The sequence below is a fragment of the Aplidium turbinatum genome, chromosome 13 (assembly GCF_918807975.1).
Source record: "Aplidium turbinatum chromosome 13, kaAplTurb1.1, whole genome shotgun sequence".
Classification (NCBI taxonomy): domain Eukaryota; kingdom Metazoa; phylum Chordata; class Ascidiacea; order Aplousobranchia; family Polyclinidae; genus Aplidium; species Aplidium turbinatum.
Genome location: NC_137484.1, coordinates 16,423,170 through 16,447,624, shown reverse-complemented (window position 1 = coordinate 16,447,624; position 24,455 = coordinate 16,423,170). Strand labels below are relative to the sequence as shown.

The window sequence follows — 24,455 nt, the reverse complement described above, 5'->3', positions numbered from 1 at the left end:
CATACAAATATGACCCTGAAAGTGTTTCCAGAAAGCGTTATAATCCATTATTTAAGTGTAATTTTGCAAAAATTTTCCGGGGGAGCATGCCCCCGGACCCCCCTAGAATACGCGTGCCTTCGGCACGCTCTAACCCCCACCAGCTTTATTGCTTCCCTTGCTTAACCCACCAGGATGCGCCACTGCACATCAGGTGGTGATGTCTTAAATCAAACATTTTGTCGTTCTCTTCAATTCATCAAATATTTCGCCCCCCCCAAAATTTTTTTCTGGCTACGCCACTGCTACAGTAGTTTCATATCTTCTGTCACACAGTCTCTCCATCTTTTTTTCGGCCTTCTTCGCTTTCTTTTACCAACTTCCAAATGTCTTATTCTTCTTTTGACATAATCTTCGTGTCTCCTAACGACGAGACCCAACCATTTAGGGCTTGTCTTCCAGATCTCCGAACTGCATTTGTTCCCTGAGGCTTTCATTTCTTACTCTGTCCTGTTTTGTCAACACTAGAGACCATAGCAACATTTTCATTTCTGTCACTTGCATTTTGTTTGTAGCGTAATAATTCCTTAAACAAATCGTAAAATTTTATCTAAGTTTGTTGGGACCAATTGACAAACTTGTCAAAGCTTAGCCTACTAACCTTGTGCAAACTTTAGAACAGGATTAAGGATGAAAAAATAACAGTAGCCTAGGCCCAGATACAAGCATTTGACGTTTTTATTTAAAAGTCTCAACTCAAATATTCAATATCAAAAAGCAGTGAATAGTGCTATCAAAGGGCGATTTTCAATTGATATGTCCAACCCTAACTTCTACTAAATGGTGATTTTTTGCAGCTTTTTTTCAGGAAATACGTTATTTTATTGCTTTGCCCAGTTCGGGTCATAGGTTAAAGGATAAAATTGTCCAGATATGTGCTCATTTTTTGGAATCAGGTAAGTTCCTTTGAGAAGTGGTTCATCCGAATTTGATTTAACACCATCAGCAAAGTAATTCACCACGGTAGCTCTTCGGGGCTGTGCCGATCTGCGTGTTGAAAATAACATTTTGCTGATAGAAGGTCTTGAATAAAAGTATGAAGACCAAAACATAACTCAATTTTGGTAGAGAGAAGAGAGGTGATTGTTTTTAACCATAGACAAATAAAACATAATAACCAGACAGCATTTAACATAATAACATGAAAATAAACTAAAAATTACGAACATTTTCGGCCGTGTTAGCCCTTGTTAGCATACTCATATTAGCCCTTTTCAAGTAACCAACTGACTGAATCAGTTGGTTAGGCTACTTGAAAAAAGCTAACATGAGTAGGCCTATGGCCGAAAACGTTCGTAATTTTTAGTTTATTTTGCATTAGTTTTAGCCTACCCAACATCACGATTATCACACTCCTCAAGGGATCATAAATATGATAATACTTAAGACAAGAAAATGAAGTATACTCAAGCCCGCAACCAGGGGGGAGGCATTTGCCATTTGCCGAAATTTTTTGAAAAAATTTTAAGCGTTTTATGGAGTATGAAGTGTACGTCGTACACGTACAGCCATACTGTACTAAACAAAAACGTGATTGACATAAGTTATGACCACTGAACCGTAACATGGTAGTGCCACACACTCTATCAATGGGCGTGGACATTAACATAAAAATGTCACAATGCATCATTTTAATGTTTGTTCTTCGATAAAAATTAAATGCCCCCCCGAAAATATTTGCTGGTTGTGGGCCTGAGTATACTTATAGCTTTCTAGATTTTAGGCTACTTTTTAATAATCGTGAAACTTTTGCAGTTTTTGAAACCCAGGAAAAAGAATCTACCACAAATCTGTGTTAATAAAAATAGATTGCAACTGACAGAGGAAAACAACTTTATATTGGGCCAACAAAGCACTTCCAATGACTTCCTTGTGCTATACACACTTCGTGGACTTTTTCTTCAGCGATATAAATTTTCTACAGCCTCAGTAGCCTAGGCCTACAACAACGTTGTAAGTTAAGCAATAGACAGTAGGCTAGCTTAATTAGTTGGTTTGAAGAAACAGTCTACAACGACTAACCGGTTGGGATAAGATCCGTGCACCGTAAGTGGATGATGAAAACTTGCTTCTCCTCTTTTCAATGTGCATGGTGTTGGTATAAAAGCTGCTAGTTCTTCATCAGTCAAAATGGTCTACCATAAACATTTAACTCTCATCAATATACAGGCTAGGCTATTTATTTTGGTTTATTAGGCCAATTGCAATTATTAAATTTTAGCCGCGCAGGTAAGAGTAATAAAGAACGTCTGTAGCTTTACGTTACGACATTAGCACGTAAATTTAGCTCTCATTGTGAGCAATCTACATCACATAAGCGAAGGCACTTATTGAATATAGATTGCAGTCTTGTTTACGTCAAAACTATACCGCTACCTACAGGCCTAAATCAAGATATGACAAAACAAGTTCAAAAACTTTTCCAATTGCAAATAAAAAGTGGTGTAGGCTAATTAATTGATAAAGTTAATGTCAATTTTAAACGAAAAATTTTCATACTGTTAAAAGTCCTCTTCTGAAATCATGAAGTTCTTTTCTGGGGAGGAATTCCTCCCCAGTTTGGTAGACTACCACTATTTTATAGATTTGTAGGTGTGTTTTTAGCCAGGGCGTGGCCGCGAGTAAATAGGCCTACCATATTTCCATCGCCTAAAAAGAGGACACGTTTCACCAGCAAGTCGAATTTTACGCTTGAAGAATCTTTTACATGTTTTTAGATCATTACAGTAGGCTATACCTATAGGCTAGGCCTATGCAGCAAAAGTTACCGAAAAAAAAAAAAAAAACAAGAAAACAGATTGACTGAACGTTTAACTTATTTTTTCTCATTTTTGGTGCTTACTTAAGACAACAAATGATTTTATATTTTTAAAAGTACGGTAGGCAAAAAGTGAAAAAAGACCCAATTTTTAGACAATTTCAGTCAGACAGCAATGATCGCAAAAATCTGCAAAATGTGACAAATCAGCCACGATCTCCAGGTCAAGCCTTAACTTTTTTCAATCAATCATTTTATTTTTCGTCATTAACGCGTCCGGGACGAAAAAGATAGGCTACTTACTACAAAAATCGATATAGTCTATCGACCTACCATAGCACGTTAATGAATGGGAAAAGGTGGCAAAACCTTGAAAGGTTTAAAACGTGCCTGAATGGAAAATCATGAAGTAGGCTATATATTAGTAGCCTAGTTAGCACGAGCGGCCACAAAACCCAAAAAACAAATAACAAAAACTAAAACAAAAACAGAGAGAAGCACACATGTAGTAATGAATGGCAGCCTAATGAAAAGTGTTGTGGACTGAATTTGCCAGTTCCAATATTGATGTGGATGAGCATGGAGAAAGAAAACCCGACATAAAAGAAACCCATCTTCAGGCAAAAGCCCGTTTCGATGTCGCCCAGGAGAGCAGGTGTTCAAGGAACACAAGGAATGGTCAGCCTTAACGAAATTGTTAAATTATTTGCAAGAAATATGACTAAAACAGCAGGCTGGCCATTACCGTTAAGATGCTAAAAACGGCGTGAACTAATAAGCCGTTCATTTCCTTGCAAAGCTGTAGGCCTGTCCATGCCACGATTTCGTTTTGCTGTAGCTTTGGTGTTATAGGCCTACACATTGCACTTTTGGACATTCGTTTCGGTTTTTTGCTACACTCAGTTGGTAACCAGCAACGTCTACAAGCGTTGTATCAATATAAAACGTATGTAGGCAAAAGAATATTTTTTTGTGAAAGTGTGAGCATGGCCTTTAAAATGTCGTTTAAAATGTTTAGAAAACAAATAGACCACACGCCGTCGCTGAAACGTCATCAAGCAATATAATCCCGTTGAAAATATAAGCATGAAAACCTAAACTGTCAAAAAAGAGGACATTTGAGCATTTTTTAGTGTCCTCGGAGGACAATTCATTTTTATTGAAAAAAGAAGACAAATCCTCTTGAAAGAGGACGTATGGTAGCCCTACGAGTAAAACACTTGCCTTAATTGATTCCATGTCCTTAAAGTTGTAGTCAGTTACTGGAAGGGGCTGCCCATCTCTTGTCCACCGATGGGATCCTGGTATGTAGTGAATACATCCATTTTCTATTGTTTGCTCATCCAGCGCAACATGAACCTAAAAGCAAAACTTTCAAGTTTAACCGTATCGTGGACTCGTGGTGATTGAAAAATAATGTGTCAAGCGTTTGCAATCTAACTTCCGCAGGCCCAATAAAATTGCAAACGATAGATCTGGAGAGGCTTCTAAAACCAATTAGGCTATTTATCATTCCCAATGAATAGATTACAAGTAGGCTTTGCGGAAAAGGTAAAGCAAAATCGTGTTAAACAAATTGCTGTAGATTAATTGTAATTACGGTAGTCTAGCCCAGTGCTCCGCAACCTTTATTTACTCACGGCACACTTAAAAACTCTTTAAAGTTCTGCCAGGGATATCTAAAGAAGGGGATACGAAGGCTTTTATTACGTCTGACAATAGAAGGGCTTTTGTTTATCGTAAAAAATCAGTGTTTACCGAAAAATGACAATTGGCACCGATAGTAGTTTAATAAATCTTGTTATGATAACTTGCATTGCGCTGCTAATTAGCATCAGGCCTGGATATTCACAGCATGCTCATGGCTGCTTGTTAATTCAACTACCGGTATACTTGCTTTACATCTAGCCTACTGCAAAGGCTTTGTTAAAAAACAGCTTACTGGTAACTTTTCAACTGTCTTTGTAAACAAGTATTTTTTAAATGTGCTCACCATAACATTTGCTAACTGTCTTCTGTAGCTCATTGTACCAGCTGCACTACAAAACTTTCTACGATTTTAAAACTACCACATGTTTAAAGCACTACAAACTACCGCCCTGGTAGTGTCATGAGAATAAGGCAATCCCTGCGAGCCTTCGTATCCCCTTCTCTAGATATCCCTGAGTTCTGCGGCACAATTTGGCCGACACATACTCAAAATGTAAAAAAAAACTATAGCTTAATTTATTAATGAGATATTTGCGCTTGTTTCAATGAGCACAGTCGCTGTATGTTTGGCTCAATATTTGAAAGAGCAACTCGAAGTTCACCATCAATTTCTTTTAAGCAGGATCTTTTATCGTTTTTGATCAATACCAAAGTAGAAAAACTTTGTTCACACAAATAAGTGGTGCAAAACTGGAGCAGAATTTTAATAGCAGCCTGCGAAATTTGCTTGTATTCTTCTTCAATTGAAATCCAAAACTCATCAAGTGGAACATCGCTGAATTTTAATCTCAAAGTTCTATCATTTCGTAGTTCAAGAAAGTTTTCTCTAACAGGCAAAGTCAAGTCTTGCGTTGATATTTCAGCATTAGCCGCAAAAGGATTTCGGATCCAATCGTATTGTTCCGTGTTAATTGTGAAAAAGTAATGGTCATATTTCTCATGCAACAAAGATAAGTGCTCTTTGGCCAAATCAAACACCAATTCTTTATCAATACTATTTAGGTTGCTTCTGGGAAACATTTTCAGTGATCCCCTTTTTAACTCGTTTTTCCAGAGTACTATTTTCTCTTTAAATCCTCTTATCTTGTCAGAACATGTCAGTATGTTTTCACCTTTGCCTTGCATTTTGATATTGAGTTCATTCAAGTGTTCAAATATGTCGGCCATGTATGCAAGTTTGGCAATCCAATGATCATCTTTAAGATGTTTATACAAATCATGGTTGTTCTGATTTAATAAGAATTGACTTATTTCATGCCGTAGTTCGAAAAGTCTTGCGAGAACTTTTCCCCGGGAAAGCCAACGCACAGAAGTGTAAAATAGCAGTGATTGATGTTCTGATCCCATTTCTTCGCATAGCAATGAAAAAATTCTTGAATTCAAAGCTCTTGCTTTAATAAAGTTAACAATTTGGATACAGTCGTTCATTGTTTCTGTCAGCTCCGTTGGCAAATGTTTGATCATCAAGGCTTCCCTGTGTAAGCAGCAATGCGTAAGTTGAATGGCTGGATTTTGACGTTTTACCCATGCAGCAAAACCTCTTCCTTCGCCCACCATTGCTGATGCACCATCTGTGCAAACATTGATGCAGTTATTCCAATGGATACCATGGGCTATGAAAAACTCGTTGGTCACTCTAAAAATTTCCTGGCCAGTCGTTCGTTCTGGAAGTTCTTTGCAAAATAAATACTCGTTTGTTATGGAGTCGCCTTTGACAAAACGTACTACACTTAACAGCTGTGCTTTTTTGTTAATATCTGTTGTTTCATCAATCTGAAGAGAAAACTTCCCAGACGTTTTTAGTTTATTAATTAGAGTTTCAAGTATATCACCAGACATATCATCAATTCGTCTTTTAATAGTTTCTGCAGACAATGACACTTTCCGTACCTCTTCAACTTCCTTTGGTCCAAGCATCAATCGAACAATTTCTAGGCATGCTGGTTTTAAGAGTTTTTCCCCAATACTATGCGGTTTTTTCTGTTGTGCAATCAGTTTTGCTACGTGATAACTAGCTTCTAATGCTTTTTCCGAAATTGTGAAAGACGATTTCATAAAGTGTTTTTGCTTTCTATTTTGACTTAAAATCCGCTGAAAGAATTTCTTATCCTTGTTGGCATAATTGACATGTTTTGTTTGTAAGTGGCGGATAAGTTTACTTGGAACCATTGCTTGATTTGCAAGTTGCTCTCCACAAATTACACATTGTGGTTTCGGAGCTTCTTCGTTACCACACCAAGTAAATCCAAACCGAAGGTAATCTGCTTTGTATTTCCTCTTTAAAACCTTCGGTCTTTTTGCAACATGGCTTGTACTAGGCATGCTATCTGGTTCTATTGATCTTTTCAAGAACTTATCCATTAGATTTTTAGTTAATTTTAGTTTTCAAGGATTTTCTTAAGGACTGCAAATGAATTAGCTTATTTGCTCACAATAAAGCGAAGCTAGAAAAATACAAGGAAACAAATACGAAAATTTTTATTAAACACTGCTGACTGACAATTCGAAATGACCTATCCTGACTTCTAAAAACAGACTAACCACGTTAACTATAGCCTTTTTTTAAAACTAGGGCTGCCTTCCCATTGCGAAAACTTTAATTGTAAATACAAGGAAACAAATACGAAAATTTTTATTGAACACTGCTGACTGACAATTCGAAATGACCTAGCCTGACTTCTAAAAACACACTAACCACGTTAACCAGCCTTTTTCAGAACTAAGGCAGCCTTCCCATTGCGAAAACTTTAATTGTGAGTCATAAAAACATCATAAATACACAGTGGGAAGTCTAGCTGGAGTTTGAGTTGTCTTGCAGTGGTAAAGCGCGAATTTTTAAAACACAAAACTCCTTTCTTTTCAAAAAGTATGTTCTGATGATAGTTATCCCGCGGCACACCTAGCATCGCCTCGCGGCACACCGGTGTGCCGCGGCACACCGGTTGCGGAGCACTGGTCTAGCCTATAGAACACAGAGCAGAAAAGATGAACTGCAAACGTAGGATATAATTTCTCGTTCCGCGAGTGATCCCTACGTTTATTGTAGAAGTTTCAAAAAGTTTGGTTTCAAGCTCAGTGAGACAATGCACCAAATACGTTCTACGGTCTTGATTAGTCTTTCCAACGGCTTACCATATAACTTAGCTCTAGCCTACATAGGCCTAAACGTTAAGCTATTGAGTAGGCCTACTTACCGTTAAATGTTGCATAGGAAACGTCCGTGTCCAATAACTGTAATCCTGATGCCAAGCAACACAACCGCCATGATTGGCAGGCTTTGCAAAAAGCTGATCATGAAAAAAGCGTACTTTGTCTTCTTTTCCATTGTAACCTAAAAGCTGAGATGAAGGAACCTGCAACACAATGCAACTTTTTAGACTGCAAGATGAAATAATTTTGATAGGCTACTTTGAAAAGACACAAAAGTCGTCACCATCCCGGATTTCAAAGAAGCAAAACAACTTACAAGACAAAAATTATTAGGCTACAGCAGGTAGGCCTACACTCAGGGATGGAGGAACCACGTGGGCCTCGTGGGCCTGGGCCCACCTACTTTATTTTCTGGGTGGGCCTGGCCCACCCACTTTTGAAAGCCAAATTTCTTTGAAAAGGTAGTGAAAACGGCAAATTAGAGAAGGAGTTCCAAAAAAAAGCTCTTCACTCATATGATACACACTAGTTTGATTACACAGGCAAACAAAAAAAATTTTCACACAAGGTGAGAGTCATTTTTGAGTATTTCAGGGCCCCTGATTCCCAAAACGCACTTAGTTTTTTCGAATTTTTGAAACTACCAGGAATTGAATTTCGAACCAAGATTACATTCTTCCGTGTAACAAGGATAAAATTTTAAGCAGCTACTTTATTGAAGAACACAACTTTATATTCAGTAATTATATAAATGGCTTTCGTACCTTGATGGGTGTTGCTCAGCATAACTTAGTATGCCTACCATAATAAAGAATTGCCTTTGTTCATCGATAGCTTTGTTTTGCTTATTCGTCTAGTTTGTTAAGCAAAACAATGTATGTATTTTATTTGTACTTAGTAGCTTAGTTAGCAAGTCTGATATTGTTGGAGTCAACAAATATATTAAGGCAAAGCACAAGCTATATATTCTACATCTTGTATCCTAAGGCTTGTTTCACGTCGTATTTTGATTGTTACTAGGCCAGTAAAGGTTAAATAGCCGTTTGTTTGGGTTGTAATCAACGTGATTAGTTTCAAATGGCGTTTATACACTCAGAAATGTGCCTGGGATTACTTTCAGTTTTGTAATAAACGACACGATGTTAAATCTATAGGGGCTCAAAATTGCAAAAAAATGTTTTTGCTGCAGTGCATGCACGTAGGCCTACTGTATATTGTATAATGCTGCAGATTATTTCTCCCAGGTTGGTATTATAACTGTGTATATTGCCTTTTTATTTGTGTGTACATCGCCATATTTTGTACAGCCCTATAGAGCAATTTAACAATTTTGTAATTTGTTTGGCCAAATCGGGCCCAAAAACGGAAACTTTTTGCTGGTTGGCACAAAAGGTAATCATGAAACCACAATGTATAAGCGATTTGAAATATTAGAAATGCAGCAATGTTATGGTAGGTCTGGGGGCGAAGCCCCCCAGAAGTTTGATTAAATTTGACTGCTACGCCTTTGGGCCCACCTACTTTTGAAATGGTTCCTCCTTCCCTGCCTACACTAAAAAAACCACACCGTGAGGTATGTTTCATAAAATGATCTCTGCAACGAAATCTGCGACCTACATGAAGCAAAAAGTAGGCTAAGCGGTTCCTGGCAAACAATGGCATAATTTTAAGTTGTACTTGAAACAAGCATAGACTACTTGAATGGACTCACTGACTACCGGTACCGTTTTGCAGTGGCGTAGCTAGGGGGGCGGGGAGGCGGACCGCCCCGGGTGGCACGTCTGTGGGCGGCACTTTCAGACTACGATTTTTGATCATAATCTGATAAAAAAAACGCATTTCATTTTCACATGCTTTTTCTTGAAGGGGCGGCAAAATCTGAATCCGCCCCGGGCGGCACACTCCCTAGCTACGCCACTGCCGTTTTGATACAATTGTCATATTTTACGCAAATTATAACCAAAACGAGACCATGTTTTCTACACTTTTTGTTATAGGTAGGCTTGCCATATTTTTGTGACTTCAAAACGGGACGCCTCCAAAGACCAAGACCACTTAGCTATTTTCCGATATTATTACATAGGCCTACATTTAAAGCCATCCCGGCTGTTTTCATTGACCGTATTGTCATCAAGAGTTCATGCGCATATTCTCTGTCTAAATACCGGTTTCAGTTCGAAAAATATAAAGAAATTGACGTTAACGATACAAAATAATTCGAATTTAGACTTTTTCTGTAAAGTAAAAGAAAGAAAGAATAATAAAATAGCCTGCGGTTTTCAAGTCGATAAATATCTCCCAATTGCACTGAATTTACCAAACACTGCGTATGCGAATTTACTTATTCGCGCAATCATACTTTTTTGTAGATAACACTTTCTTCAAAAAGACATTGTTTAATTTTACATTCTCGTAAAAGTCAGAGCAGGACCAATCAGTATTGATTTTACATGTGATAACGGCTTTCACGTTCTGCTCCAGCATCCTGCTTCTGCTCTCAGACCACATGCTCTTCATGATAGAAAAAGTTCTTTCAACGGGTGCGGATGTTCCGGGTAAACAAAATACAGTATGAACTCTATCAGCTTTTGAAAGTTTGAAACGCGTATGTATTTTTTTTCAAATTCTTTGAACATCTCGACCCACTTTTGTTTCAAAGACGCATTTTGCCAGCTCTCTTCCTTACAACGACACAACGTTCAGACATGTGCCGTTTCTCTGGTAGCCTACTTGTTCGTCGAAAAGAGAGTCGCTGTTGATCACCTGCTTCCCAAACATCATGTTGATCTTTTCCGCAGACTCACACACTCACACCCAGGATATTTTTTTGTTTAGGTCGATCCAAAGATGCGGAAGCACATCTTTATAAGAACCATCATAAAGATCCAGATACGAATTCAGAATAGTCTCGTTGAAGTATTTCAACTGCCCATGAACAAATTTCAAATGGAGCTCTTGTATTGGTTCTTCAAAGCATTTTTTAATGAGAGTAGGAAAACCTTCTTGGGAGTTGAACTAACTTTTCAATCCCTCAAACATTTCAAGTATTCTTTGCAAAGTATGCTTTACCGGTACGCTACACAGCAACAACAGTAACGAGAACATGCTAATTGGTAATGTTCGTGTATTATGCTCGCTGGCTGAACGCCCAAGCGGGACGTTTGGCTGACCGGTCGGGACGCTGGGACAAGACGTTAAAAAGCGGGACTGTCCCGCATAAAACGGGACGTATGGTAAGCCTAGTTATAGGTGATGTTAGCTATGGTAGGCCTATTCCTTGCTTAAAAACTGAATTTTAAAACTGAACTCCAGCAGGAGCACAATGAACACAGATATCAAGCTACCCCTCATGCCAAGCTAAACACGATACGGTACCGGTAGCCTAACTGTAGACTTTGTTTGCTAATGTTTTATGTTTCAAAAAGCAAAATTTGTAACCTATCAAGTGTGTAGGCCAATCATTGAGCCCGTGATAGCCATGTTTGACTCCTCCGACAAATATCTTTAGCCAATTCACTGACAATGCAAGTTTCAACAGGGCTACAATAACGTACACAAATAGCGGGGTGGAAAATAAGGTCATGAAAGAGCTGTGAGATTCTCCACTGTCCCAAGGCATGCACCAAACGGTTGTTCACATCACCGGTTTGATTTCTGTGAAATTCGTAGAAAAACGGATGTTGATCTCCTTGCTATAAAAAAAAGAAATTAAATCGATGTGAATGGGTGAGAACAGCCTAGGCTATTTGTCATAGCCTACCGTAGAGTAGGCCTACCTCTAAGCAGCTTCATTCTAAGTAGTGCATGATCTACGAATAACTTATAAAGTTTTAAATGAACGTAGTTTAGGACCTCACTTTCAGGGGCGCCGGAACGATTTTTGACTGGGGGGGCAAGATTACGAAAAAAGGGCACTTTTGTTTACTAAAAGGCCAATTTTTTTTCAAGTTTTAAGATAAGACATAGCGATAATGCTAATCTATCAGCTCACTATGTATTGAGTAATGATAGCCTACAAGTGTCCGGTATACAAAGAAGGGCATCATGCTATTTTATAATGATGTAACCTACTGTCAAGCCTTAAAGCAGCCTGCGGCCATGGCCGCTAAGTAGTGCTTGAATGAACCGCAGGTGCTACCTCCTCAATCGGTCAAGTTTGGCCGCCGGTCTCTCCTAGCCAATTATTTAATTTCGCAATGCAATGATCGTGGATTAACTGTCGAAAACATGCAGTATCAAAGAGTGACGCAAAGTTAGATCAGCGCGTCATAATCGCCACTGTTGCATTGTGCGGGGAATATTTGTTATTGATGGAATATCCATCTGCGATCGCCAGCGCTGTAAGTCTTGTTTGTAATTCCCGACGTTTATTTTAACAAAGTCTTAATCCGAATTGCTAATTTACATCGGCTGGCAATATTGTCGTTTTTATGTCGATTCGATGTTGTCGGACATTGAATCGTTGTTAAAAAGGAGAACAAAGTTAGTTGACATCAATGGGAAAACATTTTTTGATCATATTTTGCAAAAATTATGCTTCTTTTAGTAATGTCTTTTAGTAATGTACATCATTGAAATAGCTAAAACCTCAATTGCTAAGGCAACAGGATCAGATGTCAGTAGATTTAACAGAAAAAATATTTCGCACTTGCTAGTGCATCGTCAGTTCTGATAAAGGGCAGTTAAAGCCTACAAGTAATGTTTTAATCATTGAAATACTTATTTTATTACCTTGCCGTCATCGTCAACACATGTCGAACGTTGTTTTTCGTTGCTAAAAAGAATTCTAGGGGAGTAGCGAACTTTTATAAAATCAGCCACATTGGAGACACTCGTGCGAGTGTCGTTTGAATAGTACTGGATTACAATCCCGATAAAGCAGTTATTGCGTGGTGCAGCGATTCTATTGTAGGACGTCGCCCAGGCCCAGACTTCAACAACGCTAAGTGATCATTTTAGCATTGTTGCAAGTTTAATTCTGTTTACTTGTGCTATCGTTATTTGTATTTTGGCCTCCAAGCACGCAGATTTGGCCGCCGAGAAGGAGCTCCCGTTAGGCCACGATGGCTGTCGAAAAAAAAACGAGTTTTAAGGCCTGTACTGTGTTGCAAAATTTTGTGCCGTAAATATTATTTTGAGGCAAAAATGAAAGATTATAATTAGGCTAAAAGCGAATAGCAGAAATTGTTATATTGCAAAATGTGCAGTAGCTTACATGACTTTAAAAGGGCACCATTGCCCCCCCTGCCCCCCCGCTTCCGGCGCCCCTGCTCACTTTATGCTAAGACCTCTAAAAGTATGCAGGCTACATTGCAAAAATACAAAGGATGAACATTGAACAATCAATAGGTCTGCAACCTCCACAATCTGTAGCTTACATCAACAAAGTTTTGTGTAGGCTCCTACAATAACGAGGGCACTCTGCTAACATGTTACGTAATATACTTACCAGAAAGGTTTCGTAGTCTTGCAGTAGTAAGTCGCATTCTTTATCGGTGAGAATCTTGATTGGTGCTATGTATCCATCTCTAGCACAAACACACTATACTTCAATCTATCAAAAAACTAATTCAAATATGAAGTTATAGTCTGTTCTTGTGTGTTGATTTTGTGAACCTTTACTCTTAGGCTGGGAAAAAAACTTCTGTAAACTGGGAAAAGGCTGGGAAACTTGTTCGTCCCGATAGCTCAGCTGGTCAAGAATCTAACGTTACAAACGAAAAACTTCAAGATCAAGCAGCGCCTGTTCGACTCTTGGGGTGTGCGCTTGTGCAACGCATTTCAAGAACTGCTCTTCATTCAGAGGCTACCAGTGGATGGAACAATTCAAAGAAAAGAACACTTCAATAATAGAAAACTTCACACAATCAAACTTTGTAACCGGGCTTTTTCGTAGTTCAAAGCCTGTTGACATACAAGTAACGGCTCGGGTTCCAAATAGCGACTGTCAGAACAGCGACTGTCAACAGAGCGACCACACGACAGCGATTCATTTAAAACAGCGACTGTCAATAGAGCGACTACACGACAGCGATTCATCAAAAACAGCGACTGCCACAACAGCGACCTCACTTCTTTTATTAAATCCAAGGCTTACGCGCACACGCACTCTTTCACCCCCTCCACACATACCTTCCATCCCCCACACCTCTCTACACACGTATGCACGCACAAATAGGCAAACACTGCGTAGTGAAAGATTGAAACCAAAAGGGACTTTAAAACAACATTTTATTTGGACTATCCATAGAAGTCACATGATTTAAAAAGAAATAGGCTAGTCAAGCCAAACAACAGAAAGTCGTCAAGCCTTGCAATAAAATTCAGGGTATAGAAAAAGATTGAAACCAAAAGGGACTTTAAAACAACCAAAAGTCTTGCAATAAAAATCAAGCCACGTTTATTTCTAAATTGTGAGCAAGGGCTCGAAGGAACTGCCGCAGATCATACTGGCCTCGATTTTGCTTTTGCTAGGTACATATAGTGCCTTCACTACTTTACCTTTGCTTTGCTATTTTCTAACCCTACAAGTTAAGGTTTAAGATGACAAAATAGCAAATGAAAGTTACAGCAGCAAAGGCATAAAACAGCTTTTGCCTGGATGGTATTCACACACTTCACCCTATATTTGGTCGATTCTGACTCATGACGTTTTTGACCAAGAAGCTGAGCATCTGTACTTCCAATACCTTAGCCTACTAATTCTAACTGTAAACTTGTAAACTAAAACTACCCTAAAAATACTTTACAAACTTTATCACAGATCAACTAGACTAGGCAATCATTGTCAAGCTGGTGCCATACAGAACCACCCAATTTGGCCTCCAAGTCAAAACCTGCTGACTGGCATGATAGAAATCCAAAAACTTCTCGCTATAGCTAAATTGAAAACTAATTGTGTTCAAATTTGGCGCCTACAATAAATAAAATTCAAAAATATGCCACATAGGTGCCAGATGGGGCATTTTTATGGCACTTAAAGTGTTAAGTCGCTATCATAACAGTCGCTGTTTTAATGCAGTCGGCATTTATACAATCGCTGTTTGGAATGTCGCTCACTTCATTACGTCGCTATTATGAAGTCGCCATTATGACAGTCGCTGTTTTGACAGTCGCTATTCGGCCTGGATGCCACAAGTAACCTACTTACAACGTAGGCTACGTGAAACTTCCAGGATTAAGCTCTTAACGGACTTTCTCAGTCCAAGGATAAAGATTCCCAAAATTGATAAACTACTATTGCTGTGACGTAAAAATGGGGCGGTGTTGCAAAGCAATGAACAACAATAAGTTGTTTGCCTGATGCTACGCGAAGGCCAATACAGACATGTGACCTAGGCCATAGAACGGTCTGTAACAAAACACCTAATTTAGCTTACCTGCGAAAGTGATCAATTTGTTGTTTTGAAAATTTAAACTCTGCCCACTCTGAAGGTTTTGTTGGATTCTTGATCAGTGAGCCAGAATTCATATGAACTGTACTCCAATCTGTTTTCTTTGTAGTTTGATCTGTCCAAGGAATTTGGTTGTGTTGCAAGTCCTGCAATCAGTTGATTCATGCATAAAATTATCTAAGTAGGCTAGGGCACTGGCCCATATTTAGCAGCTACCCAGATGTTATTTTTGTAAATAAAAGGCTGCTTACTTGTTCTTTATGCTTTTCTTTCACCATTTTTCTTGTCAGAAAGTTATTGTCCACTTTGCGCTATAGTCTATGTAGGTATTTTAGCACTACACCCTTTCTGCTGCCTTTGCTGCTGCGCTAAATGCCGATCTAGATCATGCACTTGATTTATTGTAGTCTATAGTAGGTCAATATTTGTTTAAAGTAGGAGCTATGTGAACTCCTCAAATATTTGGATAAAGTCAGCACCGATGCAACTTTCATTGGGCACAAAAATTCGTACATCTACATTACGACAATATGCTTATGGGTTATATTTGATAAAGTTTAAGAAAATAAGCTAACCCAAACATGAATTTTCTGATTCAAAACAGTAGCCTAGGCAATTTCTAATTTTTGTTTTGTTTTTAAATGGGCTACCCAAAAAACGCAACCATAGAAATTAAAAAGGCACTTAAAGGTAAAAAACAAAAAAATCTCATTGTTTTTTTATTTAGAGATGTTCGACAATTTTACTGAATTTAATGTTATTTAACCTGGACAATTCACGTTCAGCATATGTGCAGGGCCATGTGAGCACCATCTCGCTCCTCTCCGAAATTCATAGGCGAGTGAAGGTTTCACTCGTTGTCCCTGTAGGCTATTTCACCAATGGAGAGCTGTCCTCGAAGCGCGTTGCTCAATCGCACTTCCCGAGCCGGCACTGCTTGATCTTGCTTTATTTTTGTTACCATCCAAGCAATTAAGTCAAAATTCATAACTGGCATTTCTTGTTTTCATATGTAGTCTAATTTTATAAAGGACTCTTATAATGTCTCTATTTTTACTTTAGAGTAGTCTACTCTTTTTCTAGTATTTACCAGTTTAACATATAACAATAGCAGATCTGTGGCTTCCTGATGGATTTAGGCATGAGCAGGCAATAGCCTATCCTATGTTCGTGGACTGGCTTTTTTGCTGAGCTGCCGAGCCCCTATTTTACTTGGATGAGCTGATAGATCACATCGATGTTGTTCTTGCTGTGACTACTTGGCAAGTGGAAACCGTAATAGTCCCATTAGTGGTCTGTACATTGTACAAGCAGGTTTGGGTGACACAATAGACCAGTGGTTCTCAACCTTTTTGTCATGGTGGACCCTCTTCGTTGCCTTCAAAGCTGACCCCTAAAATTTTTTTATCTGAAATTTTGATATATTGCGTCCCCCAATGGAATCAAATGTTTCATAAGTTTCAAAACGACACACTTAGAAAAATTTGCTGAACTGGCGACGCACTTATGACAATTGATAACATTGACGAAGTTATGTTATGATAGGGCCCGCAAAAGTCAAATTTTTTTAAGGACCTCGTTTATCCGCGAATCAAAGAATAAAGTGGTTTCAGCACCTAGGGGACTGTTTCTAAGAAGTTTATAGGTCAAAATAAAGTCAAAATTTGTCAAATTATGGCTTTTGAAAAACTTTTTGAGTTTCTTCAGACTAATTTTTGTCAAAATCCTCGTGGAAGCATTGTAAATCAGGAGCTGCGAAACAATTAAACCGTATTAACCCATAAAAGCAGGAAATATGTCACAATGCCCACTTAGATCAGCAGTAACTTTCAGCAGTAATCGCCTGCGGACTGGAGTGGGCCGTTTTAGCAGCAACATGTTCCAGTGGGCCTCGCCGATTCACCATCGTTAGGTCAAAATAAAGTCAAAAATTTTGTTTAGGTCAAAATGAAAATGACCCTAGTTATGAGCTATATGTTGGCACACAGGATCAAAAACCAATAATCTATACGCTGACTTTCACGGACCCCCTGAAATCGCTTCGCAAACCCTCGGTTGAGAAGCACTGCAATGGACTATTTAGGATCCTTACATACAAAGACAGAACACCGAAATTCTTGCTTCACAACGAAAGCTATGAACATACTTACACACCAAACAAGCGAAATTCTCAACCCACTCCTGCTACCAGTGGCGTACGCAGGGGGGGCCATTGGGCCATGCCCCCCCCCCCTTAAAAATGGTTTAATAGTTAACGACGTAGATTAAGGCATTTAATATGTTTTGCATTGCTCTGTCAAAGCAATCACTGTAACAATGTTGTTTTATAGACTAAGCCAATACGAAATACATGGCCCAATCCACCTACCCCACCCCAGGTATGCCAATGTAGAATAGTGTTCTGTAAGCCTATTATAGTGATTAGTGAGAGAGAAATGGATAAAGTCTAAACTAAAATCATACTGGCATATCATGAAGACGTCTGGGATATCAATGACCAGTGGCGTAGCCAAGGGGGGGGGGGGGGGGGGGTTACAACCCCACTTTGGCACGCGTGTGACGTCACGATATTGAGAATGATGCTTTCAGTCTCTTTATGCTTGGGAATGATGCTTTCAGTCTAAAAAAAAACTTGCCTAATTTTAAACAAAACTGCATTAAAAGAGCGAGTTTTGCCAATACCAAACATTCAAACATCTCAGCCAGGAATTAACAACAAGAAATCATAGAGACTTAGCTTTATTTCCGAAAAATGCCGAAGAAAACATGATCTTATCCTTTTGCTATGCCACCTAACAGCACCATTTTACAGGAATATTCATACCCACATTTTTGTTGAAAATGCTCTCAGAATGCACCAAATTCAAAGTAATTTTTCAAAATTTTCTGGGGGAGGCCCCCCAGACCCCCCGGCGCTGGGTGTACGTACGTACGCCACTGCCTGCTACAAATATCAAACACAAAATTATGGACACACTGTGAGTTTGTTTATTATCACCAAACCTGTTTCACTGAACTGACAATACAGTTTCACACTAGAACCTCACAAACAAGTAAATCGTCAACAAACACCTATCTATGCCATCACAACTAAAGATTAAGGTTAAATTTGTTCTAAAACAGATATAGATTACTGCAAAATAACCACATGCACTATAGCTTGTCTTATGTAGATGAAGAACCAAACACAGTTGAAAGGTATAAACCAGGGATGTCCAACCTTTTATCACAGTGGGCCGCATTATCACTTGAAATAATTCAGTGGGCCACAGAACCTATTAAACTTCAAAAAAATGGGTACATAAAAAAAACAATTAAAGATCAATTAAAGAATTTAAGATAATTTCATCTTTGAAAACAGACCCAAACAACACACACATAGGAGCCACAGAGCCGTACACACACTCATTCATTAGCGACTCTCGCTTAACATTGACGCAACCGTGCCATACTTACAAGTTGCACGGGCGGTGTATCGTGTACGAAGGCTGTTGAGGTGCGGCATGAATCTCAGAAAATTTATGAAATGAAGTAAAATCATTTATAATTATGATAAAAAATACTACTTGGAGTGAAAATGACTAGCGGACCGCACACAAATCTCACGCGGGCCGCAGGTTGGACATTCCTAGTATAAACTGTTAGAAGAAAAATATTACAAATAGCTGTACTACGTAGCATATTACTAAGAGAATTCTCCGATTTTCAACAATTTTAGAAAAGGATTTCTGATTGGGCCTATAATGATATTGGTCAACACAAAACTAGAATAAAACTATCCAGATTATCCTGGATAAAATAGTTTATCCAGCGCAAATTATTGTATCTTCTCTTTTTACACAGATGTGCTTGTGGTCGAATGTAAAAGAGGTGATGGAAACTCAAATTTCTCTATGACTTTCAACACTAAAAACTTTTATAACAACGCAGAAAAATATTGCATCATAGAAATTCCACAATAGAATAACTAAGCGGAAGCCTTGGGTCATGGATGACCCTTCGCCTTTTATTGCACGCATTAAACACCCGTTGTTCCTCCATTGCCTTTCAAATCAGACTGCTTTGCAATTTATAAACAAAAATAACCTGCATACTATTAATCACATTACCATACGGAAACAAATACTAATAATATATTTGTCTTTGATTTCTGCATTTTTGATGTGAAAAGGAATAACTGTTTTCAGAAAAAATGACCTTGTACCCAGCAAAAGGAAGCCTGATTTGCCGGCCGTGAGGTGCGAGTGGTTTTTACAACAAGTTCAGAGTTCCCATTAAATGAACAGGACGGTCTTTGTAACGCTTTGATATTTCACTTTCAATCTGTAAGAAAAAAGCAAAACATCAAAGTTATTCAAGAAGTGATCAATCTTCTTTCGGGCCCGGTGATGTTCCCAAAATGTAAACTCGATCACCTGCCATTGCATTGATTATGTGACTTACCGAATATTACATGGCGTGATTTCTAATTATTATAATGAAAGTGTGAGAAAAACTACGATTGCCCGATAATATGGTAAATGACGCTATGTTCGCGACGTGTCTCATCTTACCTTACAACCCGACCTCGCTAAAGTCTGGTCTCAGGTAAAGCTAATCTTCTACTGCTAGATTATGTGATCTAGCTTGTCAAGTACGTTCAGTAAACATCGCAGCGTAAGTTCGAATCTCGCTAAAATCAATAAATCCTTTTTTGTTTTTACATATGCAGTATGCACGCAATTGTCATGATTAGAGTTAGTTGTAGGGCGGTGTTGTGAAAAAAAAAACAATAAAAACAAACAACTAAAATAAACGTTACCAGCTTCTGCCACTCTTTGACTTCCGAAACAAGGAGTTTTATTTTTGGACGAAGAGACGATTCTTCCGCTTCTGACTGACGTATCGTGTCCTCATGGGAGGACTTTAACGATTCATACTTTTTTGTGAGCGCGAGTTCTCGACTGAGATTACCAGCTATTCGATCTACAAACCTGAAAACAACGTATCGGAACGTTTAGTTTGTCAACAAGTACGAATCAACTGCCGAGAAAAACAACTGTATCGAGGAAGAGGAGATACATCTCGTGAGCGTGTCAGAAAATAACGCGGTTGGATTGATTGTCCGTTAGTTGAATGTGCATAAGAATGATACGAAACAAACTAATTTTCACTCTGAAATTTCAAAATTAAGGACACAAAACTTTGAAATTAAAAAGTGACTGTTATTGTAAGCAGGCTCCACTTCAAGAGCATTACACTCAAGCACATGTGCATAATTTTCAAAACAGCAAGCATGAAACACCAAAACTCACTTGGGGGAATCGAGAATCCTGCAGAGTTGTATCATCTTTGTGGAGGTGAGGCTGTCATATATCGACAGCACCAAATCCTGCATCGTTCTGAGTTCTGTTGCGGAGGTTAGTTGCAATATGGGAGGCGCAGATTGGAATTGGTTGATGGAAAGAACATCGGCCTCCATTTCAGTTTCAGCAAGCCGCTGGGAAAGGAACCCAAGCACCTGAAATATACGTCTATAGATGTTAAATCAATGTAAAAGCGACTGATTCTGTTAGTTGAGTAACAACTAAGGCATCACCCTATCTTAACATCGATACTTTTATAGCAGTCTTTAAAATGTGAAGTTATATACTACCATTGTACAATTCTTCATTTTGTCGATGGTTTTAATGACGTCATTACCCCTCATACCTCCATCAGCTCGTTGATAAATAGAGTCCTTGTGGTGGCGCACTCTAGAACAGTTAAGGCTTCTTCACCTTCGGCAACCTTCTCCGTTTGAACTAAATTCTTCCCATTCGGAACTTCTGACATGCTTACCTGAAACAATGGCCGTTTGTGTCAAATATTCACGGAATGATTTCCGTGATCACTTATCATCTGCACCGTAGACAACGTCCCTCAAACAACAGACACAAAACAAAAGGTAGAGGCAAACTGTGCATTTGTCTGTGAAACGCTTGAGTTAATTTTATATAAGCCTGACCTCGAAACTCGCAAGCATATTCATAACGGAATGGCCCGTTTCGGTGAGTCCGATTCGGTGAGTCCGATTCGGTTAGTCCGATTCGGTGAGTCCGATCCCTTAACGGGGGATTTTTTCAATTTTTTTTTTAAATTATCGGGTACCGTAGCCTAATTATCATTGCCGTTTTAGGGTTAGGGGTTAGGAGTTAAGGTTAGAGGTTAGAAATTAGGAACTCACCGAATCGGACTCACCGAATAGTAGCAGACCCTATTCATAACGTTACAAAGGTTCTAACAACACAGCTACAAATGTTACCTCTTCAATTTCCCAACTATTGGCATCAGACGCGATTACTTCAAATCCATTGTCCGCCTCTTTTTCATTGTCGCCAGAGTTTTCCACGACTATGCCAAGGTCGGTGACGTCAATGTCAAAGTTAATGACGTCATCATCCTGCGCAGGCTCACGCTCCAACGTTGTGCCCCAATCAATCTGGAGAAAACTACACTCGATAAGTCACAGCTCGAGTCCACTGACAGCATGATTATTGATTAGTCAATGGTTTAACGTACGCTGCAGTTTTGTGCTGTTGAGGTGAGACATATGCTTAAGGTACAAATTGACGAAACTTAAATATATTTTTGCAAGATGAGATTACCTCTCCGTCAACATCTTTTTCGATGTCTTCAGATTTGTTTGATTCTTCTTTTATGACTCGATCAGGCACAACACCGTGTTTCCATTGGTAGACAGTTGAGTTACCCACTGTGCTTAAATGTCGTATCATCGGTGTCACTTCGGAAGAATACTTGTCGCTAAAATCACGAACAATTTTTCAAGGAGAGCTTTAAAACACATTTTCTAACATTGTCTTTGGCTTCATTTCCAAAGTAAGAAGGTCATGAAGAACCAACTTCAACAAGCTCTGTATTTTCATTTCATTTGAAACAACTGAAAACTGTTAAAAGTTTTAACGACAAGGTTGAGATTGAGATAAAGATTTGTGAATGCTCACCTTGAAAGAGAAAACTCGACAAAGGAAACGTAATATTCCAGAACGGAGAAGATATCTTTACATTTTTTAGCAACATTGTCAAATTCTTGTGGAAGATCACGCACAAGAGCGAATAATTCTTTTCGAACATTCTTTCCAGGTATTCCAACCTTCTTGCACCCCTCGGCATACCTCCTATGCACGTCACGAGTGTTCCGGTCACAATCTTGCATTTTCTTTTTACATTCCTGCAGAATCAGTGAACGTAGTTGGTGAGATCCCTAGACAGCAAAATCCGTCAGTTTTTTTTTTTATATTGATTCAACGTGTGCAGACGTTGAATCAATATAAAAAATGACAAATTTTGCTGTTGGATCAGTACTGTAGCGGGACCTAGGACATTATCGCATGTCATGCTGCATAATCATGATCAGCAACAGCTTCACTATTATGTGAAAAATAAAGATGAAAACCTAAATCGTTTTATTTTTTACGCATGTATGTTTTGATGTATGACAACTTCTGACTTAAATTGATATAAAGTTCATAGAATTTTTAACAATATATTACCTGTGCTGTGTACGGTAATAAAAAACAAATCAATTTAGCCTCAATGAAATCATATATAAATACCTGTTGTAACTGATCACACTTTGATATTTGTTTTTTGATGGCTGGTAATTCGTAGTTTAAATTACGCAACAAGCGACTTGATAATTCTGCCAAGTGTAGGTTTTCTTTTTCATAAAGCTTTACAATTTCTTGCCAGTCCTGTAATGCAAAATTATATCAAAATTATTTTTGACAGTATATTTCTTGGTGAGAGTAGATTTTTAGACAGTCTGTCTACATCAGCAGTTCCAGACCTTTTTTGGGTGACGATCTCTTATGTTGATTTTAATTATCTTGCGACTCCTCTCCTTTTGCCCAATTATTTTTTCTAAACAGCAAGATCAGTGTCGACGGTTGCGACAAACAAAGTCGATGGTCGTGGCCCCACAAAACCTTTGAGCGACCCCCAGGTTGGGAACCACTGGTCTACATGATGAGTTTTGGTGAAGCTTAATGGGTTTTTAACAGATAATTTTCACTAAATAATTACCAATTAGTTTACTAATTAATAACAAGCTGTATATGTGCTTAACTGAAAAATCAAAAATTTGCCAAAAAGTAGCCTACCTTAGTTAGATAATAAAAAGTAGAAGATTCAACGAAAGTTCATCATGCAACATGCAGCCCAAAACCCGATAACGCCTATTTTGCAAAATTTTGTCTGCGCGTAGTATTTGCAATAAATATTTAAAATCCGTGGAATAAGCCTTTCCACAATTAAGAATCCAATAACTATGCACATGTAGAAATATAAAAAATACTGAAGCATTGTTGAAATCTCCATTAAGTGGCAGGTTTTCACATTAAACACATGATAAATTTGTCAGCTGAATGGCCAAGAGTGAGAACTTCCATGCGACATTCGAAAGAATGTCTGTCTGTCTGACTCAACGACTACATGCCCTTCACTACGTGATCGCAATTTGTCATCTGTGATCGCAATTCACAATGGGAAGAACAACAGAATAATTATCACTTGAAAACTAATCGACCTAAGTTTTTCATTTTTTTTTCATAATTTAAATTGCACAATTACGCCAACCGACATACGAAATCTGAAAAATATTTACATATATGAGTGAGCTAACTCACAATATGAAGTGGGCTAGGCTACGCAATTATTTCTTTTGTTAATTGATAAAGTAATTGCAGCCACTACCTTCATTCGCTTGGAAGAGTACATGCCAAAAATGTTTTTACTGCCTTTCTCTGTATCTTTCAAAACGTCAACAATTTTGAGGCATTTAAAATAATGGAAACAAGATCCTTCCAGAAGGTTTTGCATTTCCTGTGTATTTGGCATGTCATTCAAGGCTGCAGCGATCTTTTCTTTTACAACCTAATAATATAAAACAATTATTAAGTGAGCATTTCAGTACTGAGTTTACACACTTTTTGTCCAATTTTTGGCAGAAACAAATTAAGCTGAGAAGCAAAACGGTTGGAACGCCTGGTTAATCTAATGAAAAAATAAAGAGCCCAAAATGTAGATACTAAACTCATGTTTAGCAAACGTTTCAAAAACTATACTGTCTTCGTCTTCAGTGCTATAAATTTAGCATAGAAGATAAACAGTTTAGTTTTCGAAGTGTTTACTGAACATGAGTTTAGTATCTACATTTTGGGCTCTTTATTTTTAGATTAGACAAACTAAGCTATATTGCAATTACATAATTACCTCAGCTGCTGTTTGCCACTTGATGTTGCAATGTCTTCTGTCGATTAACCAGTCAACTAACTTATTGCATTGGATATCAATAGGAATGATGTCATCATCCATGATTAGTTTCTATTTTGTAACACACTTATTCTACTGACAAATTAAAAAAA

The 24,455-nt window shown here is 38.3% G+C and overlaps 2 protein-coding genes across 2 annotated transcripts; both read right to left on the bottom strand.

Moving 5' to 3' along the window:
• Nucleotides 1-699: 699 nt before the first annotated feature.
• On the bottom strand, nt 700-15,412 carry LOC145782285 (phytanoyl-CoA dioxygenase domain-containing protein 1 homolog). Its single transcript, XM_082594072.1, has 8 exons — nt 15,303-15,412; nt 15,037-15,197; nt 13,107-13,185; nt 11,212-11,349; nt 7,702-7,860; nt 4,022-4,156; nt 2,062-2,174; nt 700-1,026 (listed from the first exon to the last, which is right to left on the bottom strand). Exons 1-8 carry the CDS (start codon nt 15,327-15,329, stop codon nt 861-863), a joined length of 978 nt encoding a protein of 325 aa, XP_082450198.1. The 5' UTR covers nt 15,330-15,412; the 3' UTR covers nt 700-860.
• A 2,613-nt stretch (nt 15,413-18,025) lies between these two features.
• Nucleotides 18,026-24,445, bottom strand: LOC145781583 (CDK5 regulatory subunit-associated protein 3-like). The gene is made up of 10 exons (XM_082593254.1): nt 24,304-24,445; nt 23,785-23,964; nt 22,647-22,784; nt 22,035-22,261; nt 21,678-21,834; nt 21,335-21,511; nt 20,743-20,871; nt 20,346-20,551; nt 19,853-20,024; nt 18,026-19,374 (listed from the first exon to the last, which is right to left on the bottom strand). Exons 1-10 carry the CDS (start codon nt 24,403-24,405, stop codon nt 19,303-19,305), a joined length of 1,560 nt encoding a protein of 519 aa, XP_082449380.1. The 5' UTR covers nt 24,406-24,445; the 3' UTR covers nt 18,026-19,302.
• Between the last annotated feature and the right edge of the window lie 10 nt (nt 24,446-24,455).